Below are 26,130 nucleotides of genomic sequence, written 5' to 3'. Positions count from 1 at the left end.
GGGAAAAAAACTTGCCATCCGGTTATGGTCTGTGAGCAAAAAATTGTAACTGCAATGGTTTGCGCCATAGAGCCAATGCACCCCTGCATGAATTGAAGAGAGGTTAGAAGGCTAAATTAGCTGTAACATTTACAAAAACGACTAAATGACAAAGACTGCGAGGCTGCTGAAATGGACTGTACGATAAAGGTAGGTGTTTAATGTGCTTTTAACGCTGCTGCTGGTGGTGAAAAATGACAGGCGGCCACCCACACCAGCCCTGGTCTGCTGAGTGAGAGAGTCAAGGCGGTGATGCGAGCTCCCCACTCTTTCCTTCTTGTACAAAATTTCCTCTTCCTTCCCGTTCGTGGTTGTATGTCGGCTCTATAATAACACAACTAACCACTACATCTTTACACTCAGATAAAAACACTAATTGGTGGCCGTTACAAGCGAAAAAAGAGGATTTCCAAACGCGCGCGTTTCGTTTTTTTTTTCTGATTGCTGCGTTTAATCGGGCTCATCCCGCACCGTCCACGGAGCCACAAAACAACAACAAAAATAGCGCATGGACAGTGAAATTACTGATCAGTCATAGGGGCTGATAAACCCTGTTTTTTTTTTTCTTAAACGAATACGTTTCAATGAAGGGATGCAGGACTTTATTTATGCGCACAATGCAGGTGTCCCTGAAGACGCCATGGATCAACATGAGAGCCCTTTTCAAAGAGCAAGAGGATCCATTTCCATCAGATGACTGGTATTTCACATTTTATACTATTGCAGCACATGTGTGTCTTTTTCTGACGAGCACAACGCCGTGATTGTTTCAAATAATTAGAAATGCAGAAATAACGGCCTTCGTGTCAAGATTTCATATCGAAAATGATCACTGACAAATGATTAATAGGAAACGATGATAGTGCAAAACATTTTATCTAACGATGTGGACCACAAACATAGAAATTCATACTCTTTTTTTTTTTGTAACGAATGTGCGTCAACACCAGGGCTGTAGGCTGTAATTTCCATTTTTGCAATAAATATTCTTGCAACCTACTGAATAATCTCCTAATTTCGACGTAATGTTAATTCTTAATTTGTTAAAAACAATAATGATTTGATATTTCAAACCAGAAATATGTTTTGTTGAGCCAAACTAGTTTGGGGCCTCGACACATTGAGGAACTACAGTAATAATTGTACTAATTTCTCTCTTGTTTCGTTTCTGAAATAAATATATATATGTATCTTGAAGCATTTTGGACGCTAAACTCGATCGGTTGACTGTTTTTATTATGACATAAAAAGTAATTTATCAATTAAAGGGCCAGTGCAGAAAAATGAGGAGACATCTTGAACGAAAACCTAAATCTTTATTTCAGTCCTTAGAAAAATGTTTTTATTTAACATTTAAAATCTTCGTACAGTTAAAATAGTGTCGTATACGGGATTCTTAACTGATAAAACATAACTGTTACATTCAGATAATTAGTCTCTTGCTCTCTGTTGCAGTAGATTGTGTGTTTGAGGTTATTTTAAGTATAATTTATAGCTGCAAACGGGAGCACTTGTCAGGTGTCGTTATCTGAACTCAGCAGGCTTCCTGTCTCAAACCTCAGACTTTCCGCACACATTTCCGCTCCCTGGACTAGAAAAAAAAATGTCAAAAAGGCAAAGCCTCGCTAGAGAGAGACGAGTGGACAAGCTGAGGCGTTGCATTGTTTTAACTTTGCATTGTCCTCTCCCTCAGGCCGTGAGGTGAAGGAGAACCGGGCCTGGGCCTGAGTTTGCGGCCTGCAGAGGCCTGACTGCGTGCTGCCAGGCTCCGAGTTGTGAAAACCGCATCGTTGTTTGTGTTACAGAAAGCGCAGCTGCTCAGGCCTTTGCAAAATCAGCTTGCCTTAACTTTTACTTCTGCTTTCTGCCACTTGCCTCAGACATGGCGAGCACAGAGAGCTGTTTGCACAACTCGGCCTGTTATTGTAGGCTACACCTTGTTTTCTGTGAGTGTGGGGTTTCAATTCTTTTTAATATCCTCCCATAAGCCTTGATAAGAGTTGACACCCATTTGATACGTTTGTTAAAATATTATTTAAGTTTCTGGAGGCCTTTTGTGAAAGAGCAACTGAAAACATGAACTCAGTAAATACAAATAAATACGCACAAACTTTGTGAGAAAAGCAAATTAACTTTCTCTTTTGTTAAATACATATTCTATTATTAGGTGTGTTAATAAAAATATGCGGATGATAGTTAGGTTACACTCAGGATGTTGGGGACACACAACATGTGTGCAGACCAGCATCGAAAGTTCAAATTAAATCTCCTCTTTCAGCTCAGGAAAAAAAACCCAAATTGTTTTGAGAAGATCAAAACAATATGAATGACATAAGAGTTGATGGTTGTATCAGCTTATTTAACACATTACACATAAGCAAAACAGATACATTCGTTGAGGTTTGAGATGAAGAGGTGAGGAGGTAGTGCCTTAAACATCTAGTCATAGAATTACTAAAAATATAAAAAAAAAACATTTTCTCAGTACGTGCAAGAAAGGTGCTGTAACCACATCCTTGGTTGCACTTAAGGGCACCAAAGTTGGTTTCCAAAGTTGGCTCCAGTCAGGCAATACCAAGAAAATATCAAATAGTTTAATTATTTGTCACTTCCTAAACGTTGGTGTGACCTGTCAAGTTCCACCCTCATTTAGTTTAAAAACATATCTAACAGCAAAAAAAAAAAAAAAAAAGCTTAATTTGAAGTGTTTTTAGGAGCAAATTTGATCATCTAATTTAATCAAAAGTTATTAAAAACTGGGAGGCCCTAAGCCTATGTCTGAGCATTATTACAACCTAATATTATCTAATATTATCTAATTCTGGCTATCCTTCATGATATTCTGTCAAAAAAGACTTTAGGAAGGCAGAAATACTTGGTGGTGGAGCTTTTAAACCAGTGGTTCTCAGAGTAGGGTCTGGGGACCCAGGAGTCCTTGATGGGCTTCCAGGGGGTTCCCAGCAAATAAGTAACACAATGACAGAATGTGTGACTATTTTGGCCATGGGTTTCATATATTTTCTGTAATAAAACATCTAAAAGCAAAAATCTTATCAGATGGGGGGTCTGTGGTCTAATTTGTGTCAGTTTAGGGGTCCTTGACGTGAAACAGTTTGAGAACCATTGTTTTAAACTGTATCTTAGGTTAGAAAATGAGGGAATCCAAGTCAGATGTGGTGGTATTTTACTTGAGATTTTTCTTTTTCCTTCGGTTCAACTGTTAATCTAAAATGTTTACAGTATAAAAGACGTATGGCTGACCAGGTCGTAAACAGCCTGTGATCACGCTAGAAGCTATCAGTTTGGGCAAGACTGCATCATGATGCAACCCGCAAAGCTGCTGACTTACAGCCATGTCAAAAGTTTCCACGCAGGACTTAATGCGTTCGCTGCATGCAGCAAGTGAAAACAGTTGACACGTTTTACTCTCACACCGAACACGTCTGGTCTAAGTTTTAGGACATGGAGGCACAAGGCTGTGACAGCCTCAAGAAGGTCATGTTTTTAAAAAGTTGTTTTGTGTCACTGAGCAACAGGCTGTTCTATGAAACACATTGAACAGGAAGTCAGTTGTGGCACTAGCGGTCAGGCCACATATTTTGGTATATTTGTATCAGTGTGCAGATGAGAGTGAGAGAGAGAAAAAGAGAGAGAGAGGGAGACAGAGAGACTGAGACACATAGAGAGGGAGGGAAGATAAAGAAAGAGCGGGAGTGTGCGTTTGCGGTTGTGAAAGCATGAACTTGTCACTGAATGTAGGCCTGCTATGCCGAAAAACTGAGCGTGAAGTGAGGCTGTGAGTCGTGATCATATCAACAGTTTGAATGTAGAGCACAGAAAAATCCTCTTTAACATTAATTCAACTGACTCGGGTACCCGCAGAACCAGAGGTATACTTTTTGTCATATCTCACAGGTGCTTTATTCTTTCATTCCAATTCTTCATGACTTTGTCGATCAATCTGTTCCTTATGACTTCATATCATTGTTTTCTGTTTCTGTTTTAATTAGTGCTTTTTAAAAAATACCAGTGTATTGCAGCCCTGGGCAACCCCAGTCATAAGCACCTTTGCGGTTTTTGTAGATGGAACTATTTATTGAGTTCATATTTGCTATGGGTCCTAATTTAAAGTATCACACACTATCAGGGGAGGTCGGGGCACTCTGTCAGTTATTTTGAAGGCTTTGTGGAAAGATTGTACTTGGGATAAAAGCTGCTATTTGTATTAAAGAAAAGTATTTATTTTTGTTTTACACAATATACAAATTAACTGTAACTTTCCTAAAATAATAATTATCCGTTTGTTTTTTTCAGATGACATTAATTACATAACTAATAATGTTTTGAGAAGAAATAAGTTAACATTTTGCTATGATGGTGGTCTCTTACAGTGGTTTATTCTCAGACCCCAGTCTGTGGTCCTTGTATGTTAAATATGTCAGTAGGATGAGGGCTAACACTGCATACAACTTCACTATCATCTGTTCTCATGAGAACTTGCTGTCGGCAGCCGGTTTTATCCTGCCTGTTGTTTCACTTCTGCACAGAGTAAAGGGCCTCTGAGAGAGAGGAAAGAGGACGACACAACAGAAGTAAAACAAAGCAATCAGCTGAAGAAGAAAACAGAGTGCGGTCAAAAGAAAGCTGAGCAGGGCAACATAAAGGCCTGATAAATACAGCAGTCACATGCAAAAGTGCATGCATTAGTGCATGTTTTTTATATTGTAGTAAGACTTGAAGAGTTCAAAATCATCTAAAAAAAAAACTGACGCCTACTTTATTTAGCACCTACATTTGATGTTTGTTTTTTTTATCTGTGTCTTTTCATCTTGAGCAATGTTTATCAGGTGATATTTGCTTGCTGTGAAATCAAAATGTAGTTTTCTTTAAATGAAACTTTCTGCCTGTGCTTGCTTCAAAAAAAGGGCGTATCCATTACACAGCAGCAAAGTCTCAGTGCAGCAGCAGCAGCAGCAGCAGCAGCAGCAGCAGCAGGTTGCTAAAGTCCCAAACACTGCTGACTTCTGTATCAGCTTGACTGCAGCCTGGAGGAAATGCCAAACTGTGTGCCATGCATTAAGATGTGGTTTACAACGCTTGGGTAACAATTGAGCTAAAAAAAAAAACATACGCACACCGAAGCAAAAACAATGCAAAGGCGGCACTTCAATCAAGGCTATACTCTTCTTGCTGCCCAATGAACTCGACCCCCTCTCCTCTCCTGACCACAGGCTTTAGGGTTGTTTTCCAGCTTTAAAATGACCCACATTTTTTTTACACTGTGCCCCCCTCCTCCACCATTTCCTCTCCCTTGGCCTGTGCCAAAAGGTTCCTCTGCACATGGCGGCCAGGTTTCCTGTAGGCCACTGAAAAAGCACGGCACTGACGTACGAGGCCCAAAGACAATGCTCAACTCCTCTAAACAAACACGCACTTGCACCCACTTAGACTCTCACAGTCGCATCGCGCATGCACGCACTTAATTTGAGCAGCAGACAGAACAACAGGTCCGGTGGGTGCGTGGGATGAAAAGTGCCATCTTGGGTGGTTTTGAGGCCTTGTTGAAGGTGCTGAACACAGGAAGACGGTCTTACATCTCGATTAGTCTCCACCTTGAGCTCGCAACCCTCCCCCCTTGCAACCCCAATCCTAACGAAAAAATAAAACTGTGGTTAAGGTTACTGATTGTTTTTTAAGATTAGACTGCAGCAGAACCTACATCTTGCCATTTCTGAACAGTCTACTTGTCATTTCACCTCTGAGTAGTTTTTCTTAGTGGTTTGATAAGCTCCTGTATCTCTGGTTGTGTAGATGAAACATACGCTTAAAGTTTTACTGAATCACAGGGGAGAACCACTGAATTTTAAGCATTTGAATGAGCAATTTTTTGTGACAGATATAGTTTGGAGGCTAGAAAAGAAAGCCTGTGATCAGAGGATTGCTAGTTTAAATCATGACAGAGCTAGGGAAAGGTAGAAGTGGAGAAAATTAATTTGAAATAGTCCCTCCATCTGAGCAAGTCACTTAATCGAAAAAACCAGTTAAGTCATGGACACTCCCCCTTTTCACCAATTTTGCTTATTTTTAAAATACATAGATAATTTCTCAAAGTATTGAAGTCAGCCTTTACATTTCATGGACTTTTCAACAATTTCAAGCTGGTTATATAGTGCAGATCAATCATAGATTAATCATTCTGTAACCGTTTACAAATGTTTTTTTTGTTGTTGTTTTTTGCTGTTGTAGTGAATATACTACTTCACTACAATATGATACAGGAAATATGACTCTGTTTTTTTTGAGAGGGTATATCTCCTTCAAACTATGATTATTGATTATGTTGATATACTATCAAGTTCCAGAAGAAAAGGGACAAAGTTTAGCCCTTAACTAGATATTTGAGATGGTATTTTCCTTCTCCAATAAGAGTGAGGTTTAAAAAATGGTTCTATCCATGCCTCTGCTGTCGTAAAACTGATTCACCTGATTTAAAAGTTCAGATAAAAGTTCATAGTTGAGTCATTAGGCATCTTAGGTGGAATCAACTTGAGTGTGCGTGTGGAAAAAAAGACAATTTCCACAGGTTGTGACTGCAGACACTGACTGTGGCTCTGTTGGACAGGAAGCGCTGTCCGTGGTGAGTGAGGATCAGCCCATATTCGAGCCGCCCTACCCTGCAGCCCCAGCCATGCACATGAAGGCTGAGATGACGTCGCCTGGCCCGTACAACCAGACCTCCAAGCAGAGTCCCGAGCCCACAGAGCCTGAGTGGGTGGGGTCAGCAGCGCAAAACCCTGGGAAAAGAGGCGAGCACGTCAATGGAACCAGGTGAGTCAGGACGGGATGAGGCCACTGGGGAGCACTGGTTCCCGGATTACCTGACTGAGGCTTTGTCACAATCCATGTCTGCGACCTGGGTTTTTCCAAAACCTAAAAATATTTATTGTTGACTTATTACAAATGTAACCACGTCAATGGCCTATAAGTCAGCACTGATATGTTGTCTTGAAACAACAGTCAGGCACCCAAATAAACACCGAAATAGGTTTTTCTTGCTGTAATCATTCTTCCTGTTCATACTGACGATTAGAAGATCCTTTTATATGTTCAATCTAAGTGACGGGGGACAAAATCCATAGTCCTCACTTTATGAAAAAAATGTCCTCAAAAGTTTATCTGAAGCCAAAATGAGGCTTCAGACATTCAAATGAGTCAAATCCAGTGAATATCTTCCAAAGTTAAATCCCTCTTTGCATTTCCCGGGAAGTGTTTTCCTGTTGAGCGGCAGTGGAAGAATAGTAACAAAAACACGGAAATTTCTACAGAAAAGGCTGTAACTATCCAAGATATCCCCTTGATTAGACTAATTTGGCTGCAGCTTCATATAAGCTTTGGATAAACCTTTGAATACATTTTTGCACAAAACCAGAATTTTGTCCCTCTTCACTTACATTGAAAGCACTTTGAGAAGGGATCTCTTAATGGCCAGTACGAACAGGAAGAATGCCCACAGTGAGCAAAACCTATTTAAATGATAATTTGGACAGATAACTGTTGTTTTAAGATTGAGACAGACTTGAAAAATTGTGAACCTATCCTTTAAGGGCAAAACTCTTAAAAATAATATGATATAATTAGAATTATAGTGGAACTAAATGGATAAACCTATATGGGAACAATTTATAAAACTCATTAACAACTTCATTTAAAAACAACATGATTTGATAAAGAGATGTCATAACAGCTTCTGTGTTTATAATTCGCATTTGCACTTATGTGAGCATTAATTTAAATTTAAATATACTGATATATAATCTTAAAAGCCACATCTGGTGAAGGTTATCCAAGTTTGCTGATCTGAATTAATTGGTTTTATTTATTTATTTGCCATTATTGTTAGGGTGCCAATTTATTGACTACTCAAGCATTTTGACAGGAAATGAGCAAGACGTACAGAAAAACATTTTAAAGATGTTTATATAATCACGCTTGCTTCATTAATTTAACAGCTGAAAAAATAATTAATTCCTTCGTGTAATCTAGGAGCACCGTGCTATAGCATTAATTTGTGATTAGGGTTTGACTGATTAACAAATTCTTAGGTGATCAGTGATCTCTGGGGAAGATACTATTCTTGAAAATACGAACCAAATCTGTCATCATGAGAAAACTCATGGTCTATTCATGAGTCATTTGTGGAACAAACACTAGTAAAGATTTAATTCTCAGTTTATCATCTAATAAACTAGTCGTAACTAACGTCACAGATTCCTCAGTTCAAAATAATCTTTATCGTTTACATTTTTTTCCCTTCTTAACAAATTTTCACTTGTAAAACACCTATAAAACCTATAGAACTTGAGTTAGGAAAACAGTCGGAACAATGTTTAAAAATGTTTGCCAGAGATTATTAACGACAGTAACTAATATCTAAATATAGAAAATGGCATCTGCTCATAGAGTTCGATGAATGGATGTGCACAAATACTGAAAAACATTTACGAGCTTTAAAAGGCATTTTAATGATCACATTATTCCTCTAAACTTTCCCAGCCTTGTGAAGAAAACCTTTAAGTCCCACAATTTAGCATTCATAAGGAGTATACAGGGATTTAATAAAAGGTTTATAACATGTTATAATATATTTGTTAGCAGATATAAGGACATTATGTGTTTATTAATTACAGTATTTGTCAGCAATTATAACTTCTATAAGACATATTTTAGGTTATTTCAAATGTGTTTTACTGTATCTTATCATTCATTATCTGTTTTTACAGCAGCGTCCACATATGGGCGCCAACAGGAAGAGATATATTTTAGTTGTTGACAAGTACATTAATAAAATTAAATTGAAGTGTGTTATAAACCATTTATTAAACGTTTTATACTTTTTGTAGGTGCTGAAAAGGGGGACTTAGAGTAAAGTTACCCTTTGACCTCGACTTCTCACCTCTGTCTGTTCTAGCCGCGAGTCCCCTGTGGACTGCAGCGTCACCAAGCGCTCCAGGCACATGAGCAATGATGGGGCCCCGATGCCGTACCAGGCCTCATACCCAGAGCCTCGTGTCAGCCCCCAGACCGCCACCCCACCCAGCAACGCCACAGAGGAGAAGAGGGTCATCGTGCCGGCAGGTGAGCTGACTCACTCGCATGAGCTGGCAGTCACCCTCCATCCTCACACATACACCATCGCCGTCACAAGACAGTTTCCCAAGAGCTGGCACACACTGGGCTTGTGCAATGTCAATAACCAAATCAGAGATGGGCACAGTGTGTGTTTGTGTATCTAACCCTTCTTCCTCATAATACATCCACTACCAACTACTACTCCCCAGTGCTAACAATGAACAATAGCAGGTTTCAGGTCACAGTATGTGCTTGAGTATGATATCAGGGTTTAAAATAAATGCTATTTAAAAAGTGTGAAGTCTAAAGTCTAAAATTAGCACTAAGGACTGTGATGTCAATGAAAGAGCAAGAATGGATGTGTGATCAGGTGGTGTGGACTTTCATTTTTAATCTTCCTGCCTTCTTTTTTCAACACGAACACTGTAAAAATAATAAATAATCAGTGACATTGCAAAAGACATTATTCATAATGTGAAAATAATTTCCCAAATGAAAATATTTCTCAAACTATGACTTCAGATGATTTCAGATTGACCACTTTGCACATTTTACCTCCTCCAACAAGCTGGAGATATTTTATTTTTCTTGTTGTCAACTAATCTTATGAAAAGACCAAAACCAACAATGAATTGATCCTACTTACGAGTATTTTCTGCGTAACTTAAGCCTGATATAGCTTATTTCTGTGCACCACAGACCTCCATTGTTGTCCAAAAACTATTAAACACACATAAATGAGCCACACCGCTGCACTGGGTGACATGTTTTTTCATTATGATGAACATGGGCACTCTAGTTTAATTTGACTCAATCCCACATCAGTCCAGACCACATGTATTTGGACAATTGTCTCCCACGCAGTTATTTCTATACTGATGGAAACCTACTCAAATTAAAGCTGAGACTTGGCACTTTAATGTTGTATCAGTTATTTTATTTCAAATTGAATGTGCTCAAGCACAGAGCCTGAAAAATAAAGAAATGTGTCAGTGTCTAAATACCTGATGTCTGGAATATACAACTGCAATTTCCTGTTACCCGAAATGTTATTCATCCACAGCTGAAAATAGTCCCAGACAAATGCACTATTTACTCCTGTTTGAGTAATGTTTGCTAAAAAACAACAGTGCACAGCTGTTAAAGAAAATTATTTAGCCTTTATAAAAAATGAAACTATACATTCATGACCCATTTTAAAGATTTACATCTTCAGCAAGAACCAATAGACTTGGTGCCGAGTGCCACAGACAGAGTATTAAGACAGACTAAGGCATTGTTGGTTTTAGCCTTTTTACTGGATTTGTTGACAATATGAAAAGTATTGAATAACATTGGCCTTATCCTTCCAAACAGAAGACTAATATCCTTTAGTTTATTTAAGCATAACAAAGCTTTGCTTTATAGACATTTGGGGTAAAATGTTGATAAAAACACTCAAAATGGCACCTGTGTGTTCCCACTTAGCTGTTTATATAGTTGTGTTGCCTTGTATTTTAATCTAAACATTTGTTGAATGTTCATCCTGAAAGACTCCATTGTCAGTAAAGCTTCAATAATGGCTTCTTCTGCTACAGTTAAACCCTGGAAAAAATGGAAATCAACTGTGCTCAGGGGAAAATCATAGTCTTGGAGTAAAGACAGTGTCATTACTATCTGAGTAGTCATAGTTGAGTTTTATACTGTCTATTGTACTTATACAACACTTTCCACTTAGTCCATGTCATCCTTGCTATGAATCACTGCCAGTATATTTTACACTCACTCTATTGCACAGTTCCCATACAGTTAGTCTCCTATGAGACTCGTGATATTAGTAATTCAGTGTGTCTGTGTGCACGTTTCATTGAGTCAGTCTCTGGAGGAATCCCACCTCAGACGGCGCTCCGTAGAGGCGAAGTGGATTTTTAATTCAGTTCTCTGTAGAATCCAACGAGATTCACCAATGAGTCACCAGCGCTGGGTTATTCTGCTTAATAATACACGGATATTGCATCACAGTAGCATGTGTTATCCAAGGACAATCAGGACCCAAGGGTGTGGTGGCCTCTGTTCACAACTAAGACTCCTGCCTAATATTACGGGCAATTTGCTGCGCACAGTCATTGTTAGCTACTGGAAATGAGCTTACCTTCCTGAATCACAGTCGTGATATATTTTAGTACTGTGCCAAGAAACCAAGATCAGTTTAAAATAATCTAAAAGTTAGTAAAAACTTACAAATGTCTGGTACATAAAAGTATACAAAAGATAATATGATACCCAAGACCAGTGTACATAAATGTAATTATGTACAAAACTGAAGTTTCAAGCTATGCTTAAGCAAACTGAAACAGTGACTTGTGATTTAGAAGTGGCTTCCTATCACATAAAAAATAATAATAATGAAGCATGCAAGTGTAAAAAGGTGAAAACTATAAGAACATATACAATCTAATATGATATAGAATATGAAATATATCATATAATGTGACTATAATATATAAACAAGACTGCAAATTATTTGTTTACAGGCATTTTAAAACTTTAGACAGTATGTACAAAATCTAATTAGAAAATAGTTTTCTGTATCTGCATTATGAAAAATGCCTCATTAAAGACAACAGTGATGATTAAAAGTGGAAAGAAGTGCAGTTAAAGAGTCTAAATCAACTGCTTTCTCAACAAACAAGTGTTTTTAAACCGTTTAAAGATATATTTACTCAAAATATGAACAGCACACCTGTTAAAAAAAAAAGTAGCAACTGGTAACCATGTTTTGAGTTTGACTCAACCAGGCTCTTTTTTTGTACACACCCAACCACACATTTTGCAATCAGTATCAAAATCACAAGTATCACAACTGGTACTGGTATCTAAGTAGTTTCCGGAGTTATTCAGCACTTTCATGCGCTTACAAACAAATCATGTTTGCGCCACAGTTCTTCAGGCTATTTCTGTATAACAACCCCCCGCCCCCCCCCCACCTCCTCTGTTCTTAGGTCTTTTTTTCCCCCGATTTCAAGAGCATTTTTTATAAAGAAAAGCAGCAGTTTCAATGTAAAAGACAAGATTATATATCCAAACACTGAGATAATTTACATTTTTTAATCATGTGAAGCATTCCTCATCTTATCTTAACAGTCACAACTGGTGTATTAAGTATTTGCACTGGAAAATCATGATGTAAATTAATATCACTTTGTCCAGAGTTGCTAGTGTTAATTTTCCTGCAACCTCTACAACATCTTGTTTATTAACATTTTTTAGTTAAGAAAAGCAGAACAGCAGCTATTACAAACTCTAGTTAGCTAAAAGAAAATTTACTCTTTTATAAAAATCAAACAGGTTGTCCTCTAAGACATTTCCAGTGATATACACCGTGTTCTAAATCATCATCTTTTCTGATAATTTCTGAGCAACTGTCTTCCCTCCACCCTCTGATGCCAGATCCCGAGGTTTGGACACAAGACCACGTGCGGCAGTGGCTGGACTGGGCCATCAAGGAGTACGTCCTGGAGGAGGTGGACGTCATGCTCTTCCAAGCGCTGGATGGCAAGGCCCTGTGCAAGATGACCAAGGAAGACATGATGCGTCTCACATCAGCCTACAACGCAGACATCCTGCTCTCGCACCTCAATTACCTCCGGCAGAGTAAGGCTCGCCTCATGTCTGAGATAGCATGCTAGCTGATAACACTGTTTGGTTCTTGCTCGTTTTAGCTTTTGACAATGCAAAGATTTCATTGTTCTGTGGTCACAAGTATTCAACAGAGAAGCAGGAGCAGAAATAAAATCCAAAGACTCTCTGGAAGCATCACTGTGAAATATGTAGTGCAGAAACAATTAACAGAGACAATTAACCAACTAGTCATACAACAGATAATTGATCAACATATTTTATAATAAATTATCTTTTTTAGTCATTCACTAAAAGAAAATGCCAAACATTTGCCGGTTCCAGCTTCTTAAATGTTAATGTTTCTGATTTTGTTTTATATCATTGTAAATCAAATATCTTCAGGTTTTTACTGCCTGCTTTGGACAAAAAGTGATGTATTTTTTAATGTCATTTTGATGAATCCATTATTTGGAAAAATAGTTGATGAAAACAATCATTAACTACAACAGTAAAAATATGTCTGCATCCAGATTTGTTAAATTTTTGCATTGACGTTACTTTTTTAGGCAGGCATTTTAATGCTCACTATCCTTTAATTTAAATTTAAATTCACAGCACCCAAATTCCACTCAAGTATTAGGGCCAATTGAGGATGTGGACAAAATAATCGACACATCTTGCTATACGGGGACACTCTGTGTTTTTGGGGCTGATGTTGTTATGTTGTTTTCAGTAAGTGTTGTGACCACTTTTCCTCTTTGCAAATGTTAGGTTTCCTGTGTTTAGCACACAATATCTAGTCATGATTTCTAGCACTTGCTACATTACATAAGTTTGCTCTGTTTGTGACTGACGCACCAGCAAGTTAGCTTCTGCAAAATACTTGTTCCAAATGCAGCTGAACAAGAAAATCATGTCAAGTTGTATAACAATTAGCAGCATTTGTCAGTTTTAATAGAGGTCTGATAGTCACCATGTTCTAGTTGGGTTTTTAAAGTAATATTACAACACAAAGGGTGTTGACAGAATGACAGGAACATCTTACAATATAATCTGACATTACAAACTGTTTCCTCAAACGTCCTCAACACAGTCAACAACTCTCTAATCTTTTACAATCTTTAGTGCCTCTGCTTTACTTCAAAAGACTCATAGTACTCAGGTATTGATTGATTGTCTTTGTATTAACAGATTATAATCTTGACTTTTTTGGTCTTTATTTTAGGTAGTCCTACGTTCTCTTACTCCACAACTCCCACCAACAACACACCACCACAACAACCCAGACTACAGGTGAAAGCAGGTGAGCTCCTTCACTCTCCTTCATCACCTCCTTTTTTATTAAAAGCACTGAACCTATTACAGAGAGACAGGCTCTTAAAAATGCACAGCATTTTCTGCCATGATTTTGGTTATTTTACATGAGATATTTGTACTTGAGATGAGATTTTTGTCCCTTGCTTTTCTCACTGCGTTTGAGTGGGCGGGTTCAGTTAGAAAACGTGTCTGATGAAATTGTGGGTGTGTTTGCTTGTGTTGGCAGCATTATCAATCGAATCTGATCAAATCACACCCACACAGAAGAAGATTAACTGACTTTTTAAGTGCTGAATTCTTAATAAATAATAACCAAGGATGTTTTTGATTGCTGCTTGTTTAGCCATGGACACTTAAAGTTATAGAGAAATACTTAAGATTTGAAATCAAGTTTTCAGGGGCTTTAAAGTCACAAGTAGACAGCAGTTCTTTTTGCTTCTACACTTTCAAATATTTCCAGTGATGGTGTTAGCAGTTGCAAATGCAAAGTGTGTTTCTTCCAGAAGGCAGTGAGATTTTAATATAGATATAGTTTTTTTTTGTCATATTCAAATATTATTAGAGCTGCAATGATTAGTCAATTGACAGAAAATCATTGTGACCTCTAAGAAGTTATAGTGGGCATTTTCACTATTTGACATTTTATAAACAATTAAGGAGATAATCCACAGATTTATTAATAATGAAATAATTGTTAGTTGCAGCCAATAAAGCTACCTCTTTATCATAATCATCATTTAAGCAGATCTGATTACATCCTTTAGAAATACTTTTGTAATGACACAGAACAAACTTTTCATTTCATTATGACTTATTCGGCAAATACATGACAATAAATGCATTTTTCTTAAAGCAAAATTTTCTTTCAGTATTTCATGTCTACTTGCTCTCATGTCCTATTTGTCATATTGTCGAGGTCTGTCTCATTGCTTCTGGGTGTGAATCAAAGCTCAGAATTCATAGTCACAATCTTAGCTGTGAGGAAAACTACTTGAACGATTTAGGGTTTTAAAAATAATGTGTTGAGTTTCAGAATGATGGTACATAGTTTCAAGAGTCAAAAACGTTCCTTGGCACAACACTGAGCTCAGTTGACAAAACCTTAATGAGTCCAAAACTCAACAGCCAGTTTCAGACAGGAAACAGCTGCAACAGTGTAGGAAATGGGGGGTATGGGTCCCACTCCTGGGACACAACTCACAATCTTGTGGCGACAGGGGTGGCTTGAACAAAAGAACGCTCACCCAAGAAACTGTGGGTCATCTTCAGACCTCCCATGACTGTTGTCCAACTCTTATCGTCTTGGTCTTCATTTACTGACTTCCTTCCCACTATAGTTTAACTGTCCACTTCAAAGCCTTTTTATGCCACATGCTTGTCAAAGTCTAGTCTCATTCCTTGTTTTTGTGTGTGTGCAGAGAGTGGTTTTGATGAGATCAGCCGCAGAAACAGCTGGCCTGCAAACACCATGACTGCAGTGCCAAAAGGTATGACAACAGAAACACAGAATGATATAAAACTAATGATCATGATTATTTTTTAATGCATGAACAACTTCTGGTTTTGCATATAAATTGACTGATCAAAACTAGGCCACAGCCGAGCAACAAACAAAATCACATTAGTCATTTTCTTTCTCATTTGTAGGGTCCACCATGGAGCACCAACACAGCACAAGAGTTACAGAGCCTGCTCCAAGACTTGTCCAAGGTGTGAAAACCATTTATACCAAATATTATCATATTCACACCCATGAACCTTTAAGACCGTTCATCATTACAAACTCACATTGTGCTGGCAAGAACTGCTCAAACTCAACTCATTTTAAATTGAGATCTCAACTTTTCAATTCCAGTTGAGGTCTCAATGTTTCCAAAGACAGAGATAGTAAACAAGACTAAAGGCCACTTTACACTGAGCAATACTGGGCTGTCTGAGATTAAAGTTGACAATCATGAGAGAAATGCGCTAAAATCAAAAACGTGTCCTAGAGCACACTGTGAGACACATCCACTGATGACTGATTTGGAGCTTTGGCGACCAAAGACAGCCTGAAGCAAAATTCTGACAGTATCAGAAATTTAAGACCAAATTCCAACAATGTGATTGCTGCTACAACCTACGTCTACAACAAACCAATCAGAATACAACATGAAATGACACAGAATAACCTGACTGGCGCGACATGCTGCATTTTTAAAACATCAGAGCAGCACAGATGGATGACGTGCTTCTGGTATAATGGTATAATGTTATCATGTATATAGCCTTAGTTTAGCATGTAAGCATGCTAACAATTGTTTAGCATAAAGTAAAGCTAAGGCTTATGGTATTAATTATGTATGGTACAATTAATATTGTTTTGCAGGCATTTAGCCATAAATACACACAATAACTAAGTGAAATTTTGACCCGATGATGGAGTAACCAAAGTTATTAATATACATTTTAAAGGGAACATGAATGTATGTACCAAATTTCATAGTAGTCTATCCAATAGTTGTTGAAACATCTCACTCAAAACCACAAATGTGTGGCTCTAGAGGAAAAGTTGGGGAATCACCAAAGTAAGTAGGCTTCATCCTCGGGAACCATGAATGCCTGGTGCACACTGAAATATCTGTGGACAACAACCTGTACAACTTTGTCCATTTTGTGGCCATTTTTCATATCGCTAGCAAACATATGTAGGAAAGTAAAAGTAAGTAACATCTAAAAGAAAGAATGTGTAAAAAATGTTTTTTTCTTTACAGACCCGTATCAGACATTAGGGCCCCTAAGCAGTCGACTAGCCAATCCAGGTAAGAATCTAAACCACCACAAGATAAACAAATGAGGATGACACAAATGAGGCCTTTACACTGTCTGCTTTGGCAACATGAGAGAAAAGCAAGCAAGGGCTGGCACACAGGCACTTACTTTCCAAAATGAAGTAAATGTCAAGCAACACCTGTTGTGTCAGCATAATTGCATCACGCTTATGCAGAGACGAAATCTGGCTTCCCTCTCACCAAAATGACTGTTTGCCCTGCTGTTTCCTCACAGAAGGACAAGCCCTCAGCTCATCCAAGAACCGAACAGGCAAACAAAGTCCATACAAGCTCCCTGACCCCAGCGCTCACAGGCCTGTGGGTAGGTTTCTGCCCCGATGTCTGTCACTTCCTCCAAGCCACACAGTGAAAAGGTCACATTTGGTGGAATAATAGGCTCTGAGATTTTAGATATGTGTCCTGTTACTGCTAGGAAAGACACCCATCCACAACAAAACTCCTTCAGTAGTCCTATACTTTGTTACAAGAAAAATTGAGGAGCTGTCCAAGGTCCTGGAATAACCTGAAGCATCAAAGAGTTAAAATGTTTTTGTTTTCATTTATTCAAAATTCTAATGCTAACTTTGAAAGCTAATTGATGCTAATGGCTCAATATTTACACACAGATTACATTCTCCAAAATGTTCCAATAGTACAAGTGAAAGAATAAAGATCAAACGTATGAGATCACATTGTTGAACAAAGGCTTAGATGCAAACATTTCACAGACATACTCATGTCTTGCTTTATGTGAACAACCATTCACGTCAGTACACATTCCCTTAATTCTAACTTTTCTCTTCTCCCAGGTTCAGGGCAGATCCAGCTGTGGCAGTTCCTGCTGGAGCTGCTGTCCGACAGCAACAATGCCGGGATCATCACCTGGGAGGGCACCAACGGCGAGTTCAAGATGACTGACCCAGACGAGGTGGCGAAGCGCTGGGGCGAGCGCAAGAGCAAGCCCAACATGAACTATGACAAGCTGAGCCGTGCTCTGCGCTACTACTACGACAAGAACATCATGACTAAGGTGCACGGCAAGCGCTACGCCTACAAATTTGACTTCCAAGGCATCTCGCAGGCACACCAGAATCATGCAGCTGAAGGAGGGATTGTTAAGTACCAGACTGAGATGTCGTATGTCCAGCCCTACCACAGCCACCAACCCAAAATGAACTTCATGGGTGGCCATCCTCCACCTATGCCCGTCTCCCCCGGCAACTTTTTCGGTCCTCCGTCGACATATTGGAACTCACCCAACAGCCCCATCTATCCTGGGTCAGCCATGACCAGACATCCCACCACCCACTCCCACCTGAGCTCATACTACTGAGGACGATGCATTTCACACCTGAGTGGTGAAACGCAGGAGAGGAACCCAAATGTGCAACAATACACATGCACAGTCCATCCAGGATGCACCTGAGCTGAACCCTGTCTGAAATGAAGGTGATATGACGCTATGGTCTGTTTTCATAAGGGCATTATAATGCTGTCTTTGTCGTATTCCTTCTTAAAGATGGACACAAGAAAATGTGAGGGTAAATCAACTCTGTGATGAATGGAAAGGATTGATATAGTACCCTTCTAAGATTTTGTATGAATATACTGATGACTCACTATTTACAGTGTTTCAGTTGTTATGGAACCAAGTTTTTTTTCCCTTTTGTAAGTATGTTGTGTGATAGTAACTTGTTGTAAAGACAGAAGTCATAGCCATAACTGTATGAGTAGCATAACGGTTTTGTAACTTTCCACTTCATAGGCCGAAACTGCAGTTATCATGTTCAATGACCTGACATTTGTAAAGGAAATTGTACAGAATGTTTGTCATGTAGCAATAACACATTTACTCATGATGTAAAGTTAATAAATGATGCTTGTACCTAAAAATGGACTCCTGTGACCATGATCATTTACAGATTCTGAATTTAAACTTGCTTTTGGAGCGTTTTGTTCACTTTCTTGTGGCGAGTTAGATGAGAAGATCATTACCATTCTCTAACAAGGAGATTGATATGTTTTTCTCAGCAATCCAGTTGCACAGTTTTTACCAACAGCAGCTTTCTCAAATTGATGTGTAACACTACAAAAAAATATCCTCAAAAAAACTTACATACACCGCTAAATTATTTTTTTGAGCTTGTTAGGAGTCGTATAATGAAACCAACTGGACTGAACTCTCACTGTTCAAACGTCAGCTTTATTTGTCAAAATCAAAGATATCTTCAAATGTTCTGCGAGGTTCTGTGACCTCCTCATCATCCTCCTCTTCCTTCTCCTCCTCCTCCACAACAGCAGAGCCTTTCACCCGCCTCTCCTCACCTTCCACCTCGACCCACTTCACTCCTCCACCTCCGAATGGCCACTCCAACTCCCTCACGGAATCCTCCACCTTACCCAACATTGTCACCGCTGTTGCTTCAGGGTGTGAAGTCGTCATCTGTTCGGTCACCTGTCTGGTTGTTTTCAGCAGTGTTGTTTTTGTTGTTGTTGTTATTGTTGTGGTGGAGACCGTCTTCCTCTTTGGGGTTGTGGTGGGTTTCACTTTAGGCTCTATTGTCCATGGTCGGCTGCTGATTATTTTGGTTACTGGAAAATGTAGAATTGTTTGTATTATTAAAATATAATTTGCTGCAAAATTACAAATATCCATTATAAAAAAGATTTTTTTTAAAAAGATACTCTACAATTCTACTGTGTATAAAGTAAACTCATTGTGGATGAGTACTAAGAGTCATGAATCATCTTATCAGCTTATCAAATTATGCATTATTGGAGGACAAATGGGACTTGATTAATAAGTCTTAACCTCAGGCTGAATGTTTTTCCAAAATGCATCAAGTAACTTGGAATTAAACCAGAAACCTAAGAAGTATCAATCCAATTTGTTAAATACAAAAATAATAAAAAACATATTTAATCTAACTGTGGATTCTGTAATGGAACATTTAAATTTAAGATGTGCTTATCACAACAGCAACAAGTTCTATTTATATAGCCCTTAGAAAAAGAAGTGCTTTACAAAACAAAAAACACTTAAAATAAATATACTGTGGTTCAAGTGACATGACAGCATAACGTGAAAAAAAAAGACGACAAAAGGCAGCCACATACTGAGATAAAAAAGAGGAAAAATCTGTTCACCTTCAGAGGATAATGCTGGTGTTTTACTATATTTTTTGTATTGTCAACAAATCTAATGAAGACTAAAACTAAAAATGCCTTAAAACTTTAAAACAGGTCACAAGTGCACAGTTTTATCTTCAAAAAAGGCTAATTTACTTAAACAGCTGCAGTTTTTAGCAAAAGTTACCCCAGCAGGAGTAAATGCTGCATTCATTGGGTACTATTTACAGCTGCTAATTAATAAATCTTTTGGTGAATGCACAAGTATTCCCGGCACCAGGACTGTCAATGTAGGATTGACTCAACATAAACTACAGCAGCCATGTGTTATAAAGGCACATGTCACCCAGTGCAACAGTGTGTGTTTTTGAATAGTTTTTGGACAACAATGTAGCTCTATGGCACAGAGGAATAAGATATATCAGACTATGGATACACAGATAAATTGTTTCATTCATTGTTGGTTTGTGTCTTTTCATGATTTGACAATGAGGAAAATATAGAATATCAACAGCCTTATCCTCTAATGGAAATAAGATATGTTTTATTATGGAAACTGGGGGAAGCGTTGACTCACCAGTGGAGGCAGCAGAGCTACAACTGGAATCGCAGCAGACACACACCGACTCTGATCCATACAACTCAACCCATCTGTGGAAAAATAAAGTGATGAAGAGCTAATCCCTCTCAATATCAGCGTGTCAAGAATTGCTTATTTGACACATTTTTGCTCCTAAATTTTCAATTAAAAACTAACCTTCCTGCTTTTGTGTCGTAGTTGCAGGACTTGGCTGTAGGAGTGGGGACAGAACTGCCAGCAGACATGGTGCAGTGCATGTAGAGCTGCTACAGAAGATAAAGGTTTTTTTCCCATCAGTTAAATGCCTCATGGTCTTATCACTGTATTCAAACAGAAACCAGATAATGTGCAGCCAAGAAATCAGCTGACATCTGACAACAGAGGCCGGAGAAAAACAATGTCTATAAAACAAAAATACATGATAAAAATGAGCTATAATGAGCTAAAGCACCTGGCCTGTCATTCCCTTGAACAAGAAAGCATCCACAGAGAATCTCACAGCATTGTTTTTGTATGGGATGAATCTGGAATGACTTTCCTTGCTTTCAACCATACACCTTTATCAGAATGAAACAAGACAAAAACCAAAACAAAGCCATGTTAAATATGAGTTTCTTTAAAATAGAAACAGAGAGAGAAACAATCTCATGACCTTCACTTGTGAGAGAGTGAGGTGTTCTTTTACCCAAAGTTTTTCACAATTGGAAACTGTGGCGTGGAGGTGTGGGACTTCTTGGGAGTCGCATAACATGAGTGCACGTACAGTCTTTCGTTTTGGGACATGGATGGAGCCTCAGCCTCAAAGTACATGGGCTTTCCAAGCACGTACTGATCTGATGGAGAAAGCCTTTCCCACTGAGCTGAGAAAACAGAGAGAGGCAGTCTGGCAACAAGAACAGCAGCTGCAGGACTTGTCGTCATTTACCTACAGTCAAAGAAATATGGGTTTCTCACGTTCAAATACATGGTCACTCAGTCATTTTAGAAAGATGAGTTTGGTGAAACTCAAAGGTTAAGACACATAATACTGACCAGAATTTCTAAATTTGTACATATTTTAGTTTTGACCCTTTAATTGTTTTCTAGACTGAAAGAAAGAATTTTTTTTTCCAAATCAAAAGCATAATATTGTCATAGAACACAAAGTTTTATGATTATAAACTGTTGTCAGAATGATAAATCTAATGTTCTCCTATTGTGTATTTGTTTAAATTATATAATAGTATAGTTTTTCAGACCTTTTTTGAATGTTTTCAATGACAACAGGGTCACTAATTGGGTAAATCTAGGGTGATACTACTAAAGATTCAACAAAGACAAATTGAAGCAAGAAACAGTTGTGTCCAGATTGAAGTGTTCAGAAAAAAATACTCCTTTTCTAGTGTTTGAATACAAGTCTGCAATGGTTTGTAGAAAACCACAAGAGGATTGCCCAAAAAATGTTGATGAACAGTTAGACAAAAATTGTACTACATATTATATTTTTTATGTAATTATTCATCTTTAAAAATGTTTAGACTCAACCATTTGGAAGACAACAAAAACTGTGTTGTCACTTGAAAAAAACAAAACAAAAAAAACCCAACTTGCTTTATGTTGTTAGTGGCCAAAAGAATTAAGAAATGCAAAATAACAATGATAGTTTTTCCATGGCTTTTTCCTGAATGGGACCATTAAAGGCCACCAATCCTTTTACCAAAAAATTTAACTGCATCATTTCATAAATTCTTAAACTCTAAGAATTTCCAAGCACTTTGGGAACCATAGAAATCAATTAGAGGCTGATAATAAGGCAAGTTTTTCCCAGTTTTTACCATTTCGTGGAGTCAGAATGAATTTTACTCTGTTCTTCATTGGTTTGAAGATCTTGCGCATCCGCATCTTTGGTGTGTAGCCGATTTTGTAGGAATATTGATACCTGAGAAGTAGAATACATTGTCTAGATTAAAAAACAGTTGAAATAACTTGGTGCAGAGTGCTTTTTGGTGTGGATCTTGTACCAGTCTCACCTGTTATAATAGCATGCAACAGGCAGGGTGAAGGGCACAGCTCGCCTAATTGGTCCTTGGAGCCTCGGTAGGTTGTATTGTAATGTGTTTGAATAGGCCACCCGGTTATTAATTATCTGCAAAGAATCAATCAGCTAAATAATCAATCTTTCTTGAACAAGACTAGGAGTCTACAGCCACAGTGGCTCTGTGAGGCTGTACTGAGGAACAGTAGTGCTTTGAGCCAAGGCTGGATTACCAACCAGGAAAAGCAGGCAACTGCCCCGGGGCCCACGACCCCCAGGAGCTCCAGAAACCTCAGACATTTGCACCACTGAAGTAAATTATGAAATATGAGAGGTCCTTAATCCTTCATCTTGTGGTCCTGGTCTTAAAAAAGTCACAAGTTACTTTTAAGACATTAATTGATTAAGTTTATATTGTGCTCATGTTGTGTTTTATCAAATTGCACATAGAAAACCTAGAGTAAGGTAGTATTATTCCATCATCAGGAGCACTGAAAGGCTGCAACAAACAGTTATTTTCTTTAATAATCGTTTGTTCGATGTATAAAATGTCAGAAAACAATGAAAAATGCGCGTCATTATTCCCTGAACCCTAAGATAATATTAAGATCACTGACCAACAGTCAAAACCTAAAGATGTAGTGTTGACTATCATTGTAGCAAATATTCACATTTGAGATGATGGTACCAGTGAAGTTTTGGTATTTTTACTTAAAAAAATTAATTATTGATGAATTAATTATTAAAATTGTTTCAAAGTAATGTTCTGTCAATCGATTAATGAACTAATCATTTCAGCTATTTCATTTCACCTAGCAGGAGTAGGGGCTTTGAGCTAAATGCTGATGTTTAGCAGGTATAGTTCCAGCCATGTTCACCATCTTAGTTTAACGTTAACATGTTAACTAGTTACCGTTTCCTGACCTCTGTGTAGTTGCCAGGTTACATTGTCATGACATCATAGGCATGTGCTTCGGTTAGCATGTTTACATCTACTAATTGGGGTCTAAACAAAGAAACACATTTTCACTTATTTTTCCATTGTATGTATACCAACATATTTTGTAATGATGTGCAAAACTTTCTATCAAGGAAAACTGTTCAAATTGTCATTCTTTATGGTAGTGATATTGTCATTTATTTTGAAAACAACTCAATGGACAACAATGTTAGCTTTTTAATTCAACCATTTTTAATTTTTGGCAAATCCATATACATAAAATGAAATGGACCGATAGAAAGCTAAATTTTATACTGTTTTTAAATGATATTGAGCTCTATTACAACTCTAGTTAAGCTGCGAAATTAAAAAAAACAACAATTTCCCAAACAACTTTTAGAACCTATAAAATAATTGAGTAATATAACTTGATTATTAATCTGTACCCCTTTATTCATTTATTTTTCTTCCTCCTGCATATTATTTTGTTTTTATTGAATGTAAAAAGCTTCCTGCACAATCCTTTTACCATTTTTTAAAAAATTACTATGTCATAATTGACATAGTGTCCCTGACACTTTGTTTTACTTTTTTGTTCTTTATATTTGTTTATATGTTACTGTTTTTTGAATTTGACTGTTTTCCATAAAGTTGGGGGAAAAATTAGTAAAGTACAGCTGATGCTGATGGGAATTGCGGGTCATAAAAATTATTCAAAATTTTGGAGTAAAATTTTGACCTCAAGATAAATAAGTTTTACAAAAGTTATTAGAAGCCTTGACAGAAACATTAATATATGTAGTAAATTTAATGCAAATCCATCTGATATTTGAGACATTTCTCCCAAAACCACAAATGCCAACCTGATGGTGGCGCTAGAGGAAAAGTCAGGGGTCAGTAGGATTCACCCTGAGGGAACCATCAAATACTGTACTTGCATACGATTTGGAAGTACTTGTACTTCTACTACTTGAGTATAGTATATAGAATTTCATTATTTCCATTGTCTGCTACTTTATAGTTGAACTGCATTACATTTCAGAACGAAATATTGTACTTTCTACTCCACTACTTTTATTTTACAGCTTTAGTTACTTTTCAGATGAAGATTTGACACAATGGATAATATAACAGGCTTTTAAAATGCAACACATTATTAAAGATGAAACCAGTGGTTTCCAACCTTTTTGGCTTTTGACATCTTACTATAAGCAGTGTGTAGTCGGGCTCACATTTCAGATGTCTATGAGTTGTTAACAGCTCCACCAAATAGTGATTTTTCCCTCTAAACTTCTTACATCGTTTAATTTCAATAAATGTTCAAATGATCCAATATCTCACCAAAAATTAAAAATTAGAGAAAAAGCCCAAAAACTGAAAACAGATTTGTGTATCAGAACTTTGTTTTTTCTTCTTTCCTCTCCCATTAATCATCTCACAACCCCTCAGATTTATTTGGTGACCCTTTGGAGGGGCCCGACCCCTAGGTTGGGAACCAGTGGGCTAAACTAGCTAACTGTATATAAAGTAATTCAAACTAGCTCCACCTCCAGCAGGTACAACAGTAACATGCTGTTTACACACTGATGCTTCAGTATTAATAATCTAGCCAGAGGGACCAAACCAATACTTTTACTGCAATACTTTATCTAGGCCTACATTTTGCTGCTAATACTTATGTACTTTTACTTAAGTAGGATTTTTCATGCATGACTTTTACTTGTAATGGAATATTTTTACATTGCTGTATTGGTACTGTTAAAGATTAAAGCTCACCGTTTGTTTGGTTCCACACAAACCAAAGTCATATTCAAAATAAATATAATCCGTTGTAGATTTACTGGCTTGGCATGTCCCCAGTTTGAGCTGAGAGTCTGGTTCACCGGTGCCCAAAATGCTCCTCGGCACCTGCACATGCATTTTGTTAATCTTGCACGAAGTCTTCACGGAAACACCCGAAGCGCTGGGCGGACTGGTGTTAGGCCGCACCGTCGGCAGCAGGACCTTCACGACGGGCACAGGTAAGCGCTCCTGCCCGGTGCCTCTGGTCGGAGAGAAATGCTCCTTCTCCACAAGCGGCAGCCTGGAGCCCACAAACACCGGGAGGTGCAGGTACGGCGGCGGCAGAGTCTGGCTTTCTCTCCGGGAAACTTTCCTCATCACCCAGGTTGTTTGATTGAAAGCCTCAAACCTCTGCAGAGTTCCCCCCTCAGTGGAGCATAACAGCGGCAAAAACACACACAGCGAAAGAAAAATCATGCCAGGAACTCTTGGTCAAATATCACACGTTTTAAACTGTAATTATAACAAAGGCTTGACTTAAAAAGGTATGAGTATGATAACGTGCTCTTGACTTTGGTTGGAGCCAATTTAGGAGCACCTGGTGTTGAAGAGGCAGGAGACTTAATGGCGCCACGCACAGGTTATTTAATGTACAACAACTTGATAGCATAAGTTGGCCTGCTTCTAAAGTTATTTTAATTTATAAAACAGCAGGTGGGTTGATAATGTTTTGCTGTTTAAAACCTTTTTTCCCCACCAATTTCATGTCAGGAAAATCAAAGGTGGAACC

The 26,130-nt window shown here is 38.0% G+C and overlaps 2 protein-coding genes across 4 annotated transcripts; one reads left to right on the top strand and one right to left on the bottom strand.

Moving 5' to 3' along the window:
• fli1rs (Fli-1 proto-oncogene, ETS transcription factor-related sequence) lies at positions 1–18,792 on the top strand. 3 transcript variants are annotated; one of them, XM_067600771.1, is made up of 10 exons: positions 1–189; positions 6,662–6,867; positions 9,008–9,174; positions 12,598–12,801; positions 13,994–14,071; positions 15,504–15,572; positions 15,733–15,795; positions 16,839–16,886; positions 17,131–17,217; positions 17,705–18,792. In XM_067600771.1, exons 1-10 carry the CDS (start codon positions 172–174, stop codon positions 18,226–18,228), a joined length of 1,464 nt encoding a protein of 487 aa, XP_067456872.1. In that variant the 5' UTR covers positions 1–171; the 3' UTR covers positions 18,229–18,792. The 3 variants fall into 3 exon arrangements, with proteins under 3 accessions (XP_067456872.1, XP_067456874.1, XP_067456873.1); XM_067600772.1 differs by lacking the exon at positions 1–189 and adding an exon at positions 326–739; XM_067600773.1 differs by lacking the exon at positions 17,131–17,217 and having other exon boundaries at positions 2–189.
• A 306-nt stretch (positions 18,793–19,098) lies between these two features.
• zp3d.2 (zona pellucida glycoprotein 3d tandem duplicate 2) lies at positions 19,099–25,995 on the bottom strand. The gene is made up of 8 exons (XM_067600175.1): positions 25,335–25,995; positions 22,614–22,729; positions 22,419–22,522; positions 21,290–21,464; positions 21,056–21,161; positions 20,782–20,870; positions 20,602–20,675; positions 19,099–19,487 (listed from the first exon to the last, which is right to left on the bottom strand). Exons 1-8 carry the CDS (start codon positions 25,815–25,817, stop codon positions 19,099–19,101), a joined length of 1,536 nt encoding a protein of 511 aa, XP_067456276.1. The 5' UTR covers positions 25,818–25,995.
• Between the last annotated feature and the right edge of the window lie 135 nt (positions 25,996–26,130).

Source organism: Thunnus thynnus, chromosome 10, assembly GCF_963924715.1.
Source record: "Thunnus thynnus chromosome 10, fThuThy2.1, whole genome shotgun sequence".
NCBI lineage: Eukaryota > Metazoa > Chordata > Actinopteri > Scombriformes > Scombridae > Thunnus > Thunnus thynnus.
Note: the sequence above shows the minus strand (reverse complement) of the source record. Positions and strands in the feature narration are given on the sequence as shown.